The 15624-nt window shown below is 40.7% G+C and overlaps 1 protein-coding gene across 1 annotated transcript in view; it reads left to right on the top strand.

The window, feature by feature from the left end:
* The window catches only part of PARP14 (poly(ADP-ribose) polymerase family member 14), a 62539-nt gene that overhangs the window by 18611 nt on the left and 28304 nt on the right, over window positions 1-15624 (top strand). Inside the window, exons 6-11 of the mRNA XM_023728680.1 lie at window positions 1-868; window positions 3520-3756; window positions 4378-4599; window positions 7549-7627; window positions 9945-10094; window positions 15585-15622. The exon at window positions 1-868 is cut by the window's left edge and continues 1423 nt beyond it. Coding sequence (XP_023584448.1) covers window positions 1-868; window positions 3520-3756; window positions 4378-4599; window positions 7549-7627; window positions 9945-10094; window positions 15585-15622 — 1594 coding nt within the window. The remainder of the gene's footprint in view (window positions 869-3519; window positions 3757-4377; window positions 4600-7548; window positions 7628-9944; window positions 10095-15584; window positions 15623-15624) is intronic.

The following is a 15624-nucleotide window of genomic DNA, read 5'->3' as shown; positions in this document are numbered from 1 at the left end:
TATTAGAAGTATCAGCATTGATAAGCCAGGAGCCAGCTACCTCTTCCAGGATAGAGAACGGTATTATATAAGTGAGGCCAGGCGGCAATTTGGTTGTTGTATTGCGCTACAGAAAGATGAAGACAGGAAGGAGGGTGGAAGCGCTAGTGGGAAGCAGTGCTGCGCTCGGGTATGCTTGGCCCCTGGAGTCTCCCTGGTGGTCCAGCAGGGCGACTTGACTCAGTTTCCCGTAGAAGTGGTGGTGAATGCATCAAATGAGAGTCTCAAGCACAGCGGTGGCCTTGCTGCTGCTCTCTCAAAAGCCGCTGGCCCTGAGCTCCAATCTGACTGTGACCAGATAGTGAAGAGGAAGGGCAAGATGGCACCTGGCAATGCCATCATCTCAAAAGCAGGAAACCTTCCATACCGCCATGTGATCCACGCAGTTGGGCCCCAGTGGAAGGCGGATGATCCGCCAAGGTGTGTGTACCTGTTAAGGAAAGTAGTGGAAGAAAGTCTTTGTTTGGCTGAAAAACACAAGTACCGGTCCATAGCCATCCCAGCTATTAGTTCTGGAGTCTTCGGCTTTCCCTTACACCGGTGTGTGGAGACCATTGTTTTGACCATCAAGGAGAACTTCCAGAATAATGCGAATGGACGCACCTTGAAAGAGATTTACCTTGTGGATAGATCTGAGAAGACTGTTAAGGCTTTTGCTGAAACTGTGAAAACTGTATTTAAAGACACAGTGCCTAATACTGCTTCCCTGCCCAGTGTACCAGCAGCGGAACGCACAAGACTGAGGAAAGGTAGTGAGGACAGCAACACTCTGATGTCCCCTGAAGGCCTGAGGGTCCATCTGGTGAGAGGAGATGTGCAGGCTGTGAGGGTGAGTGTCCCTATTCACAGACTCCACCAAAGGGCTGTGACCTCCAGCTAGCCCCTTGTTCTCTCATCTGGGGCAAAAGATAAGACCATTATTATGTGGGGATATCCAGGGAGAGAATTCCATGCCTCCATCCCTAGCTCGAAATAGGGGCTCACTTGGATAATTGAGCTACTTCACCAAATCATTTACTAAAAGATGGGCCAATTTTTCTGGGAAATAGATTCAGATCAGATCACCAGTAAATGTGAAATCCTCCTAAGGCCTTACACTTGCATGGCTCTCTATGCTTCTTCAGTGACTTTACAGCTGTCAGATTGTGGCAAATCTAAGGTTAATTTCTTGTCAGATTTACAGGTAGCAAATCAGAGTGTGGGGCAGTGGCAGGCAGAGGACAGGAACCTTGTTAGTGGAGCTGAGCGAGGGTGAGCATGGGGTCCAGAGTCTGAGGGACCATCAGCGCTCAGCCGTAGTAAGGAGGGTTTGTAGAAAGTGGAATATGCCCCCAGACACTCTGCTAACTCAGAACTGAAGCCACTCCCAAAGCCCACTTTTCAGACAAGGATTAGACAGGCCTATAAAACAAAAAATAACACATGTGAGGAACGTCGAGCTTCTTAGTTCAATCAAATACGGTAACTCCTGCCCAAAAGCAAGACGAGAAAGCAGGAAGGGACAGGAGCTGGATGAATGGACACTGGGAACCTGAGGTAGAAAGGGGGAGCTTGCTGTGACATTGTGGGGATTGCAACCAATGTCACAAAACAACGTGTGTATAAATTTTTGAATGAGAAATTAATTTGAGTTGTAAACTCACCTAAAGCACAATAAAATAAAAACAGAAAGAAAGTGGAACATGGACCTGGGAAAGGTCTGGGCATTATGTAGGGACAGTTCTTTTAGACCTGCTAAGGGGGTGATATGTTTTTAAAAATGTATTTAACAACCTGTTCAACACCAACCAATCAACAGCAGGGTCTGGAAGCCCTAGCTGTGTCAGGCGTTGCTTCTTTAACTGGGAATTTTAGGAAGGTCGGGAGGCGGGAACACGGGTGAGGTGCAGGGCAGCGCCTGTGTATACCAGCCAATAGAGACATTTGTCTGTAGTTTAATAAATGGCTGTACCATAGTTGTGCCTTCCAGTGAAGATTAGCCCCAGCCTTCTTCTGCCCACTTTCCGGGGGGGAAGTACTCAGGACACAGAGGGAGTCTGGGACGCATGCTTGGTGAATTCCCACCTCGCCCCCTTCGCTGCTACTAGGCTCTTTTGCACCCCACTTTTTAATAAGGAGATTTATTAAACAAGTTTCTTAGCACAGTAACAAAAATCACAATTAAATCGAAGTTTTCATCAAGGCCTGAAAGTTTTGTTCAAAGGCCATGATCAAACTCCTAACTTATCAACATTGGGTGTCATTTGTCCTCATTATCTTTAAATGAAATGCAGTTGGCTATGCTCTGCAGGATATTAGGTGAAATGAACTAGATTTAACAAAGCTGCCAAATGCTTTGCTTTGAGTTGTTTCACAATAAAAAGTATTCTCTAAGCATCCATCCAAACAGTGTCCAGTGTAATGTGGTAAAATGTGACACAGTGGAAACTGCTTTAACCCGAATCTGCTTTCTGCTTAGCATAGTTTTTACGGCACATGTGTCTTGAGAAAACGAAGATTGTTTAACAGTCATGGTCAGGCATCCTCCTTTTTGTGTAAACAGCTTTACTGAGGTATAATTTACATACTATATCCATTAAAGTGTACAATTCATTGGCTTTCAGCATCATCATAAAATTGTGCAACCATCACCACAATCAATTTTAGAACTTTTTTTATCACCCCAAAAAGAAACTCCATGTGTACTAGCAGTCACATTCTTACTACCTCCTCCCATCCCCCCAGGCCTAGGCAGCCACTAATCTAATTTCTGACCAGTGGATTCGCTGGTTCTGGTCATTTCGTGTAAATGGAATCGTGTAATATGTGCCCTTTCTGTCGTCTGGTGTCTTTCACTTAGCATAACATTTTCAGGGTTCATCTGTGTCATTGCATGTATCAGTGCTTTGTTCCTTTTAATGGCTGAATCATATTCCATTGTATGGATATACCACATTTGGTTTATCCATTCATCAGTTGATGGACATTTAAAGTGTTTCCACTTTTGACTATTGTGAGTAATACTGTTATGAGTATTTGTGCAGAAGTTTTTGTGTGGACATGTTTTCAATTCTCTCGGATACATACCTAGGAGTACCCGCTAGTATATACCTAGCTAGTACTATGTGTTATATGGTAACTTATGTTTAGCATCTTGAGGAACTAACATACTGTTTTCCAAAACAGCTACACCATTTTACATTCCCACCAGCAATGTATGAGGGTTACGGTTTCTCCACCGCACTCCTGCCAACACTTATTCTCTGGACTCCTTCAGCAGTCCCATACCATTCTATATATTGGTTTTTCACAGTTCTTAATTGGTCCTGCAGTGTTATTTAAATACCATGTGGTTACTAATTTTTTCAGATATTTCAGTCTCTGAAACCCTGGTCATCTTAGTCTTCCCCCATTGTGTCAAGACCAGTGGCTCAAATATAATAATCCTCGATGAATGCTTGTTGTTAGAATTTGAAACAAATTGTTGGTTTTGTCTTTAAGACCGATGTTGTTGTCAACTCCATTCCCCTGGATCTTGGGCTTAACGGAGGGCCCCTTTCTCGGGCCCTCTTAGAAAAAGCTGGGCCAGAGCTCCAGGTGGAGTTGGACAAAACCGGACAAGGGGTGACAGTCGACGTGGGCACAGTTCTCCAAACCAGTGGTTGCAATCTACACTGCCAGCACGTGCTTCATGTGGTGCCTCTGGAGTGGGGAAGTGACAACACATCTTCACGAAAGGTAGGGTCTGGTTTTAAATACACCAAAAAATTGGGTAGCCATTTGGACTCTCCTTTCAGTGTAATATATATTGGATTATGTCTGTTTCTCTTCTGTAATAACGTCACATTCCTGGCAGGTTCCATTTCTTTTGGCTGTAGCTGACTTCTCCTGAGGACTAAATAATAATATAAATTGATTAGAGTGCTCAATAATTATTGGGGCTCAGGGAAGGGTTATTGAAGACAATACTTTAGTGAGGAAAGGGAAACGAGCATATGAAGAGTGGAAGAGAATTAAGGGTAAGAACAGCAGTTGCTTTGGTGCTCCCCAACATTACTAAGTGAATTTGAATCTTTTTGGAGAGTCTCTCACATTCTCTTTTCCTTTTCCTCATCTACTCCATAGCCTCTGTTAAAACCAGACCTTTCAACCAGTTCAAAGGTAGATTCTGATTCACTATGTCTGGGGCAGAAATGTAAATTCTCAGCAGGGAGTTTAACCAGAATGAACCAGTTCGAAGCCCTGGTTAAAACCAAAAAGGAGTAGCTAGACATCACAAAGTTGCTAAATTCTTGTTCTTTTTGTTCTAACTCCTATTTCAAAGCCAAGATTTTTAAGCATGTGCTTTGTGCTTTTCAGATTATGGAAGACATAATCAAAAAGTGTTTGGAGATCACTGAGAAGTTGTCCTTAAAATCGATTACATTTCCAGCTATAGGAACAGGAAATTTGGGATTTCCTAAAAAAATTTTTGCTGAATTAATCATTTCAGAAGTGTTCAGATTTAGTAGCAAGAATCAACTGAGAGCTTTAAAAGAGGTTCACTTTCTGCTACATCCGAGTGATCATGGAAATATTCAGGTACAGTCTCACTTGTTTATGGTTATTTTGGCAACTGAGCCCTAATGTTCTCAAATGTCTTCTTGGTCTTATAAGTTGCTTCTTTCAAGTATTGTTCATATAGAAAAGTGTGGGAGTAGTGTAAGCTAGTTGTAGCATGGCAAATTTCAAACAAATTTATGGATATAGAAAACACTGGCTTCTTATTAATGAAAATTTCAAACATATACAAATACAGACAAAAAAGTATAATGAATCCCATTGTATCTGCCACTCAGCCTTATTAAATTATGGACAGTATTGTTTCATCTTTATCTCCATTTATTTCCCTTCTTTCCATATTATTTTGAAGCAAATCCCATACATATCTTTCACTCATAAATAATTCAGTATTTATTTTAAACAAAGATTCTTTTAAAAAAGAAAACATAATCACAATACAGTATACCATACCTAAAAAGAAATTGATGAAATAATTCCTTCATTTCCTCAGTTATCAAGTCAGTGTTGAAATTTCCAACTTATTTCTTTTTGCTTTATTTTGTTTTTATAGCTTATTTATTTGACTCCAGTACAGTCCACATATTGCAACGGAGTTGACATCTCTCTTAAGCCTCTTTAAATCTATAGAATTCCCTTCCATATGGGCAGAGAACTCTTAATATATAATATGAAAGCACAGTTGTAGCCCTACAAATAGGAAAATGCCAGGGTGGGATACGACTGAAGGATATGGTTAGAATGAGCTCACCACATCAAGATGGGAGTAGTAGAGTTAGAAGCAGAAATACCAGAACCCTCTCCAGTTGTAAAGAGTCCATCAACCAGGTTACATTTACTGAGCACCATCTGTGGGTGATATACTGGACTAAACATTTATGTTTCAACAAGAAGCATCTAAGCCATCATCACTGTCCTCCAAGTCCTTACAATCCAGTGGGATAGATGATAAGAAATGTTTGAAAAGTTTCATGATATGGCAAGAATTAAACAGATTAAGACCAGCAACCCAAGAGATTTCCCGTGGTTCATTTGACCATCTGAAATTTTAGGTCATACTTTTATTTTTCCTTTGGAAGCAAGCAAATCTCACCTAAATTCTAATCGGGAAGCCAAACCACATGAGCAAAATATGTGGTCCGTTTAGTTGACCTGTACAGTAACTTCTATTCAATAAATGCTTTTGAACAAACTTCTTCCTATGACTTGCATTATGGGAAGTGATGTGGATCATGGAACAGGCTAAGTAACACACTCTGTTTCCTCCTGTAAATCTCAAGATTTATACACATAAAACTAAATTAGAGGCACTAAATGCTGAGAGTGGTTAGGAAGGTAGTCAGTCTCTGTGGTACATCTGCTACCTAGCAGAGTGCCTAGCACATAGGAAGGGCTCAGTAAGTATTTGTTGAATGAATGGATGAGTAGATAGTTGAGTGAGTCCTATGACAGGGACCTGAACCTTTTTGGAAAAGAGGTTGCAAAACAGCAGCCCTGGTCTGATTATGGCCTCTAGATGTGTTTTGTTGGGACTATTAAAAAAATTATTTTTTTAAGTCAGTTGCTAGCATTTAAAAATAAAAAAAATTTCATATAAAAATCCATATTCCCATCGTGACCTAAAAACTCATGAGTTCTGGTACATTGGACGTGAATTTCTGCCTGGCACGGTTAGCTGTGGCTGAGTCAAAGGTGCTCTCTAGTTCTCCAGAGTTGAACAGTCACCTGTACTGGTCCCTGGAGCTGGCCTCTGGAGGCCTGAGATTTTGAAGACCCTTGTTCTATAGTTTCTCCTAGTTCCTCTCCCATCATTGGATCAATCTTTTAGCCAAAATGTTCTGTTTTTCCCCAAAAAGTTCTGTTGCTTATTTACAAGGAGGAAGAAAGTTGTCACTACAAGGCAAAGAAATGAAATTTATAGGTTCATTAACCCTAGAATACATACACTAGCCCCTTGCTCCAAAAAGTATCATGCCCTCAGCCTTTCATCTCCTGATATGAATAAATGGAAGACTGTCATGTTTGGGACCTTGTGCTTGTCTTTCTCTTAACACTGTATTTTCTACAGTTTGCAAGTTATTTGCTTTTACTATAAATGAAAGTAATACATGTTCATTGTAAAAGCTTTGAACAATACAAAGTGTATAAATTCTTTTAGTTGTACTTCATTCCAGTCTTTTATACATGTGTAATTTTTAAGTGGGATTATATAAATGTAATTTAACATCCTTCTTTTTTCATGTAATATAAAATGAGCATTTGCCTATTCCATTAAGTATTCTTTGCAAATATGGTTTTTATTGGCTGCTAAATATTCCAACACATGGATATACCAAAATTTAACCATTTTCCTATTTGGACTTTAAAATTGTTTCATTTTTTTTTTCTCTATTACAAGTAGTAGTGTAATGAACTTCCTTCTGTTTATGTCTTTGTTCACATCTTGGTAATTTTCTCAGGATACATTTATATAAATACAGTAGTCCTCTCTTATCCGTGGTTTTGCTTTCTCTGGTTTCAGTTATCCACGGTCAACCGTGGTCTGAAAATACAGTAGAATATTTTTGTGAGAGACCACATTCACATAACTTTTATTACAGTATATTGTTATAATTGTTCTATTTTATTATTAGTTATTGTTGTTAATCTCTTCCTGTGCCTAATTCATAAATTAAACTTTATCACAAATATGTATTTATAGGACAAAACATAGTCTATATAGGGTTCAGTACTGTCCGTGGTTTCAGGCATCCACTGGGGGTCTCAGAACATATCCCCTGCAGATAAAGGGGGACTACTCTAGAATTATATGTGTTGTTCTCATAATTTAAAAATCAATAATTAAAATAAATAATACTGTTTGAGAATTGTTCTCTCCTAAATATGTGTGCATGCTGGATCTAAAGACTAAGGATGAAATTCATGCATTTACTGAGGATCGTAGTGGTCAAAACTGTGTTTGTGTTTCAGGCATTTTCAGATGAATTTGCCAGAAGAGCTGATGGAAATCTCGTCAGTGACAAAATTCCCAAGGCTAAAGACACTCAAGGTTCGGTAAAGCTTTGCAATTGAGAAATTGTTTCTAGTTGCTAAGTAACTATTCAGTAATAGATGAAAGAAGGTAATGGTGATTTTTATTTAAAAAGTCAATTAGTGATAAATTAGATAGGAACTTATATTCCATACACCTGAGCATGCAAGACAGCTGGCCATGTTCATGTGATCTGGGGAGAAAGAGAAGGCAGGCCAAGTTATAAAATCTATACGATGGTTTTTAAATCATGAGACTACTGTTGTCCAAGGAAGATGTGACATGTGTTTTCAGAAATAGACAAATTTAGAAAGACAATGCCAATCAAATGCATCTCCTTTGCAAAATGTTCTGAGATAACGTGGTAATGACTACTGCTATCTTGAGTTTGGGAAACCCCAGTGGCGCAGTGGTTAAGAGTTTGGCTGCTAACCAAAAGGCTGGCAGTTTGAATCCACCAGGTGCCCCTTGGAAACCCTATGGGGCAGTTCTCCTTTGTTCTGTAGGGACTGACTCGATGGCAACAGGTAACAGGTTATCTTGAGTTTACCTTGTTTGGGGCTCTCTGAGGCTTCTTGAATCTGAAAATGTATGTCGTCCATCAAATTTGGGAGTTTTTTAGTTATTATTTCTTCAAAAAAAATTTTTCTGCACTGATCTTTCTTCTCTCTTTCTGGGACTCTAGTAATATGAATGTTGAACTTTTTAATGGTATCCCACAGGTCCCTGTGGATTCCTCCCACACACAATTTTTTCTCTCTGTTCTTTAGACTGGATAATTTGTACTGATCATCCTTCAAGTTCACTGACTTATCCACTATACTATTGAGCCCATCCACTGAATTTTTAATTTCAGATATATATTTTTTAGTTCTAAAATGTCCATTTTCATATATTTTATACATATGTGTGTGTGTGTGTATGTAAATAGGTAGGTGGGTAGATGGATAGGTAGAGAGAGAGATTGATTTCTTTTCAGAGAGCTCCTATTTTTCATTCATTTAAGTGTGATTACTTTGACCTCCTGGAGCATAGTTATAATAGATGCTTTAAAGTCTTTGTCTGATAATTAAACATCTAGATCATCTTGGGGTGGCCATCTGTTGATTGTCTTTATCCTTGAGAATTGGTCACATTTTCCTGTTTCTTTGTATGGTGAGGTGGTGAGCAATTTTAGATTATTGGCAATATGGTGAAACTCTGGGTCCTGTTAAAATTCTCTGAAGAATGGTGATTTTTTTTTGCTTGTTTTAGCAGGTAGTCAGTTGGTTAAGTACATACTATAAGTTCTGTCTCCCCTTCTGTGTGGCAGTGGTTCAAATGTCAGTTCAGTTCTTAAAGCTTTTGCTCTGCTGCTTTGGGTCTGCCCCATGCATGCACAGCTCAAGGGTGAGCCGGGGACTTCTAGTCCATACATAGAATCAGGGGATCCCCTTTTCCAGCTCTCTTCTCTCTAGGATTCTCGTCACACTCTGTCTTGTGGAGGCCCATTTTCCAGGTCCTCTGGCCAGAAAGGATTCTCTTGGGGCAAAATGGAGAGAGAGAGAAAAAAAAAAACAGGGACACACACACACACACACGCGCACGCGCACACGCACACGCACACGCACGCACGCACACACACACACACACACTCCTCAGACTACAGGGTCCCTTTTTCTGATTCCTCTGGCCTGAAATACAGAATGTCTCTCTAAGTTTTAGCTCCCTGCAGTGCCACTGTGAAGTTCTGCAACTGGGGTCACCCTTGGGGCAGGGCCTGGAGAAAAAAAATTGAGATTCCCTCCTGCACTCGTCAGCTCACAGGGACTCCTTTTCCCCGGGCTCCGACCACAAAGACAGCGATTCTCTCTTCTCTCGGAGATTTGTTGCATGTATCCATCGTGCGGTTCTGCGATCAGGGCCGCCCTTGGGTCAAAAAACAACAACAGTAACAACAAAGGCTCCTTATCCCTATACGGGTTGATTCTTGATGTTTTGACTCCCCTCCTCAACGTGCCTACAACTGACTTTGCAGAGTCCCCAGGTAGTGGCTTTTTGTATTTGTCCAGAGTTTTCAGTTGTAATCAGCAGGAGAGATAGGCTCTTTGGACTTACTTCTCCCTGGCCAGCACCACAAGTCCATGTTTTACATTTATTATATTTTCTAATCATTTGTCAGAAATAGAACTTAGGGTCAAGGCCAGGGTTAAGACCATAGGTCACTGAGAGAGAGAGAGAGAGAGAGAGACGGACAGACAGGACAGATTCACTTACTCACTCAAGGAACATGAGACCTAAGTCATTCTTATTGTTGCTGACTTGGTTATTGACTCCATTTTCATTTTCTCTTCAGCTTTATATGGGACTGTTTCCAGCCCTCATTTAGGAGTGCATGAGATGAAGATAGGCTCCATCATCTTCCAGGTGGCCTCTGGAGATATTACCAAAGAAGAAGCAGATGTGATTGTAAATTCAACATCGAACACATTTAATCTTAAAGCAGGTACTTATCTTGTAGGATTTTGACAAACGTAAGAGTTAACATGATAGATCCCATGAAGGAACGTTTCTATATCCAAAACTGATTTTTACAACTTTGACTTGTTAATATTAATCAGTAATTTTCAAATTATTTTGACATGGTTACTGGTAATTGGTAACACTCTTATTTTTTGAATGTTCCTCATTTGTCCACCCAGATGCCAATGTTTTCATTTGTAAATGATTCTAAAAGGATGAGGAACTGAATAAATGGATTGTTTAACTCTAAAATAAACTTCAATATTCATAGGTTTGTTTCTTCAGGAGAAGTAAATAGGAAAGTTGTTACTTGGTGTATTTGATCACTTTTGACAATCAGTCAGACTACTGATTCCTTAAATCTATAGTCAGTTTTTTTTTTTTTTAGCAGAATATTATTTAGATAATTACCCCTGCTTTGTGTTCATCTTTGTAGAAAGAATCTGAATGTTATAAATGTTTGTGAAGTTCCATTAATGCTGCTTTTTTGAAAAATTAGATTTAGGCCAAGCTGACAAAAGTACTAGGTGAAAGTGTGAGTTACCCGGTACAGTTAGGTGAATGTCCTCATTGTTATGTATATGAGGTGCCTCTCCAGTAGGGCCGGAGCCCTGGTGGTATAGTGGAGAAGAGCTTGGCTGCTAACCAAAAGCTTGGCAGTTCGAATTCACCAGCTGCTCACTGGAAACACTATGTGGCAGTTCTGCTCTGTCCTATAGAGTTGCTATGAGTCAGAATCAACTTGTTGGCAATGGGTTTGGTTTTTCGGTTTTCTCCAGTAGGGCCATACGCTCTCTGACGACAGGGACCATATCTCGGCCCCTACGAGTACCTAACTCAGTGTCTTACACAGAAACCATACTTAATTAAATCTAAGACAACATCAATTACAACACAATCTTTTTTTATACATAACCACTAAAAAAAAGAAAAACACTTAAGCTATAACACCTCATCCAACGGTTGGAAGACACATTCTGATTTCAGAGATGTCAAAGTGTGAAAAAATTGTACTCATTAAAATTAATGAACTATGAAAATAGGTATTTAAATATTTGAGAGGCAGTGTCTCACGATGGTTCAGAAGAGGGACTCAGGACCCCATACTGCTGCTCACTCTCAGTGTGATCCCCTTGCAGTGGTTGCAGCTTTTTTAACTTCAGGTCATAGAAATCTAATTCATCTGGCTGAAGAAACAGATACCTATTGGTTCATTTACCTGTCTTCAAGAGTAGCTAGTTTCAGGCATGGCTGTATCCAGATGTTCCAAATGATACCATTAGCACTTAGTTTCACTGTATCCATCTGTCAGCCTCACTCTTCCAGGTTGGCTTCTTGCTTAGGTAGCATCTCCTCTATGATGTCAAGGTAGCTGCCAGCAGCTTCAGGCTTTTAACCTAACTTCTTAGCAGTAACAAGAAAAGCTTCTCTGATCACAATAGAGGGTCCCAGACAGAGTGAGAGAAAAATGTAGAACAAAATTCAAATTCACACACACACACACACACACACACGCACACAAAAGACCAGACTTGCTGGTCTGACAGAGACTGGAGAAACCCTGAGAGTATGGCTCCTGGACACCCTTTTAACTCAGTACTAAAGTCAATCCCGAGGTTCCACATTCGGCCAAAGAGTAGACAGGTCTGTAGGGCCAACAATAACACTCATGAGGGACGTGCTTCATAGTTGAGTCATGTACACGAGACTAAATGGGCACAGCAGCCCGAAAGCAAAGATGAGAAGGCAGGAAGGGACAGGAAAACTGGACAAATGGAAACAGGGAACCTGGGGTAGAGAAGGGGAGAGTGTTGACACATTGCTGGGTTGGCAACGAATGTCACAAAACAATTTGTATATTAATTGTTTAATGGGAAACCAGCTTGCTGTGTAAACTTTCATCTAAAGCCCCCCCGCCACCCCCCGCTGCCAGAAAAGCTTCTCTTTTCCAATAAATTAAGAACAATCTCAAGCTGACCCTTAGTAGCAGCTCCCCTTGAGGTCACACCTCAGCACCCTTCTCCAGCTTAAACTCATCATAAAGGGTCATGACCTCTGACCAAAGATGAGTCTTCAAGATTCCTCAGGCCCAGCCTGCTCGTTCTCCATCCTACAGTACCAGTACTTCAAACGGACAGGCTGCGGTTGCCACCATTTGTACCCACTACTGTCCTCCACTCCTGTTTTCTTTAATTCACTTTAATATAAGCTTAATCAGCTTGGACTTTCTCCTCTAATTTCTTTTCCTTTATGTTATAGTTAAATAACTTCCTATGTTCCCTAAATTCCTTTTTTTTTTTTTAATGATAAAACGTCCTTGAAATGCTAATCTATCTATTCCTTCTCACATATTTATGGAAAAGAAATATTACTTAATTGTTATGGCTCCAAAGTATTTCTTTGTCTTGGGTTCCTTTGAATTTTTAATCCTCAAGCTGTTATTTTTACACACACACTTAAAGGCTTTTATTTTTAAATCGACCCAATATGCTAAATTTAATTTTTCTAATTACTTTCTAAATTGTTAGTATCCATTCTCCTTCTGTGTTGCTTTTGGCACGGATTATAAACACAAGGGCACTTTTTTAAAATCAGTTTCACCTTCTCTTTATCCACCTGATTTTGAAAATCAATTAAAACACTGTGAGAAAAAGCAGAATGTTTCTCTAACCACGAAAGACATCTAAGACTTGGACAAATTTTAGCTGCCCTATTTGGAAGATAATAGCTTGATGTCTCATTAATTTCAGGTTCTTTTGGAAACTGACAGAGAAATTGGTTGCCAGGCAGCCAGTGGTTTCATATGACTAAAAAGTATAAAGGTATATATCAAAATACCATTTTCCCTAATACTTTTTATAGCAATAGCTTATATTGGCGAAAAGCTGCATACCATTTCCCTTTGGTTGCTATCAAAGTGTGGGCAGGTGCTGCTGATATCTGGCATTTCATTTAGTTCTACCAAAAACTAACCAAACCCACTGCCGTGGAGTCTGTTCCAAGTGGTAGTGACCCTGTAGGACAGAGTAGGACTGCCACATGTGGTTTCCAAGGCTGTAAATCTTAACGGACGCAGACTGCCGCATCTCTCTCCTGGTGGGTTCGAACCACTTGACCTTTTGGTTAGCAGCCGAGTGCTTAACACCTGCACCACCAGGGCTCCTTCATTTTGTTCTAGAACAGCCTACATTTTTACTGCTGGGCTGTCTGACCTATCTGCTTTAAAGCGTAGGGATTAGGATTCTCCAAATTCTCGGTTTTAGTATTAAAGAAACTCATTCTGTTATCTTCTTATTTTCCCTGAGCTCAGTTTTTCAGATTTTTTCTCCCTCCTTTAGTGTATTCAGCAGCATTTTGCACTGTAACTACTGAATGGGTCCACTGATTCAGGGACATGTTCTTTCTCGATAATTTTAAATCTGAATAGGAACACAATTAAAAAAGGCATGAAGGCACATCGTGTGCGAAGTCCTCCTCCCAGCACTGTGTACCAGCCACCAAATTCTCTCCCTGGAAGCAGCTCATGTTTCTGGTGCTGTGGGGACTCTTTCTTTGGGCCTCCTAATTTCAAAGTGTCTCTCCCCTGTCGTTGTGAAGAGCTGGCATAGCTCATATTGCATAAAGACAGTTATACAAATGTGAGTCAGTATAAGCACCAGGTGAACGAGGGGGCCCTGAGGGGTCGTCAGCCAGAGAGGATTGGGGGTCTGCCCATCAGGCAGAACTTGAAAGACTCTCAGGACTTCCTGGTAGGAGGCAGGCAGGTGGGAGACCCTGATGAAGGAGCGCAAAGGAGGCCTGGCTCCAGCACATGCAGGGAACGAGGATGAAACGGATAGAGCAGAGACAGTCTGAAGGAACCAGTGGAGGGCAGTGTTAGAAAGTCGATTTGGAGTTTACTTAGGGTCGCTATGGAAACCCTGGTGGCGTAGTGTTTAAGAGCTACAGCTGCTAACCAAAAGGTTGGCAGTTTGAATCCACCAGGTGCTTCTTGGAAACTGTGGGGCAGTTCTACTCTGTCCTACTCAGTCGCTGTGAGTCGGAATCGACTCTACGGCAACGGGTTTGGTTTAGGGAGTTTGGGATGTTTAGGCACAGAAAGTAAGGGATTGACGGATAAACACGCTCCCTCTGTTGGCAGCTGGCGGGACTTACAGGAAGGGTAGGAAGAAGAGACAGCGTAGACGGGGTGGGGCGGAGGTGGGGGCAGGCAGAGCTAGGTGGTCACCATGGGCTGGGAAAGGGATAGTTGTAAGACAGCAACATGAAAAAAGAGTCCAAAAAACCTGTTGCCGTCGAGTTCATTCTGACTCATAGTGACCCTATAGGACAGAGTAGAACTGCCCTATAGGGTTTCTGAGGAGCATCTGGTGGATTTGAACTGCTGACCTTCTGGTTAGCAGCCGAGCTCTTCTTTATAACTGACTGCATTTTGGAGAAAAAGAGAGGCAGGGTGTCAAAGATAACACCAACATTTTAGCCTCAGTTACTTGAAAAAGATGATACTAAATGCACAACTTCCAAAAGCCATAAGCGTTGTAGGCAAGGGCTTTGTATTCTTCATTGCCACATGTTGCCAATCTTCCCGCCTAATACCAGTTTTGTGGTTTTTCAGTCAACCTTTGTAGACAGATACAGTAAACCATGGCAATGCCATAAAATCTGTAGCTGAACAATTACAGCTGTTAGACTTTCTGAAATAAAAACATTTTTTAATGGTTTATTTGTGAAATGATGTACAAAGCCTTCTTTATTGAACAAGTATTTCAGAAATATTTTTATCCCTTTTTCATAGATTCGGAGACATAACACTAAATAAAATTTTGCTTTGTACATACATTATGAAAATAATATGGATTTCCTTAGTTTACATAGTTTAAGGAGTTCACTAGTGGCAAAACTATAAATGTGGTTGCTACAGTATTTTTTAATTTCCTCCCATTTATAATGGGCATATTAATGTTTGCATTTTTTAGTTAAAAAAAATCACGAGCAGGAATGGCTTTATTCCTTTAGAGAGAGGACACACTTAGAGTACCTTCTCCTGAGGAGAAGTTAGGGTAGGGCCCACCCTGCTCTCCACACTTGCTTCCTGCCCTGCCTCCTTGTGTCTGTATCAGCCCAAGATTAGGAGAACCAGCTGGTAGCCATTACAGACAATAAGCTGTTGGCCACAGGACCACAGCTGTTGCCACATCAGCACCGCACTCTTGCATGGAGCCTACCAGTCACATTGTCCTTTAGAACAGCACTTCTGGAGGATGGGTCCACTGTACAGAAGATGAAATCTGGAGCCCAAGGCTGCAGAGCTTTGCATGGGCTTCCTGTAGGACCATTGTTTCTTCTTGGGTGTCAGGTTACAAGATTCTTTGATGATGCTGAAAGCATTTAGATAATGAGACAACTGTTCTGATCCAAATGCAAATTGGGGTTTTTTACTCACGTTTGTTATAACCTTGATTTTCTCATGTAGGCGTCTCCAAAGCAATTTTAGAAGGTGCTGGACAAGGCGT

This window comes from Trichechus manatus, unplaced genomic scaffold (genome assembly GCF_000243295.1).
Source record: "Trichechus manatus latirostris isolate Lorelei unplaced genomic scaffold, TriManLat1.0 scaffold00026, whole genome shotgun sequence".
Taxonomy (NCBI): Eukaryota; Metazoa; Chordata; class Mammalia; order Sirenia; family Trichechidae; genus Trichechus; species Trichechus manatus.
Note: the sequence above shows the minus strand (reverse complement) of the source record. Positions and strands in the feature narration are given on the sequence as shown.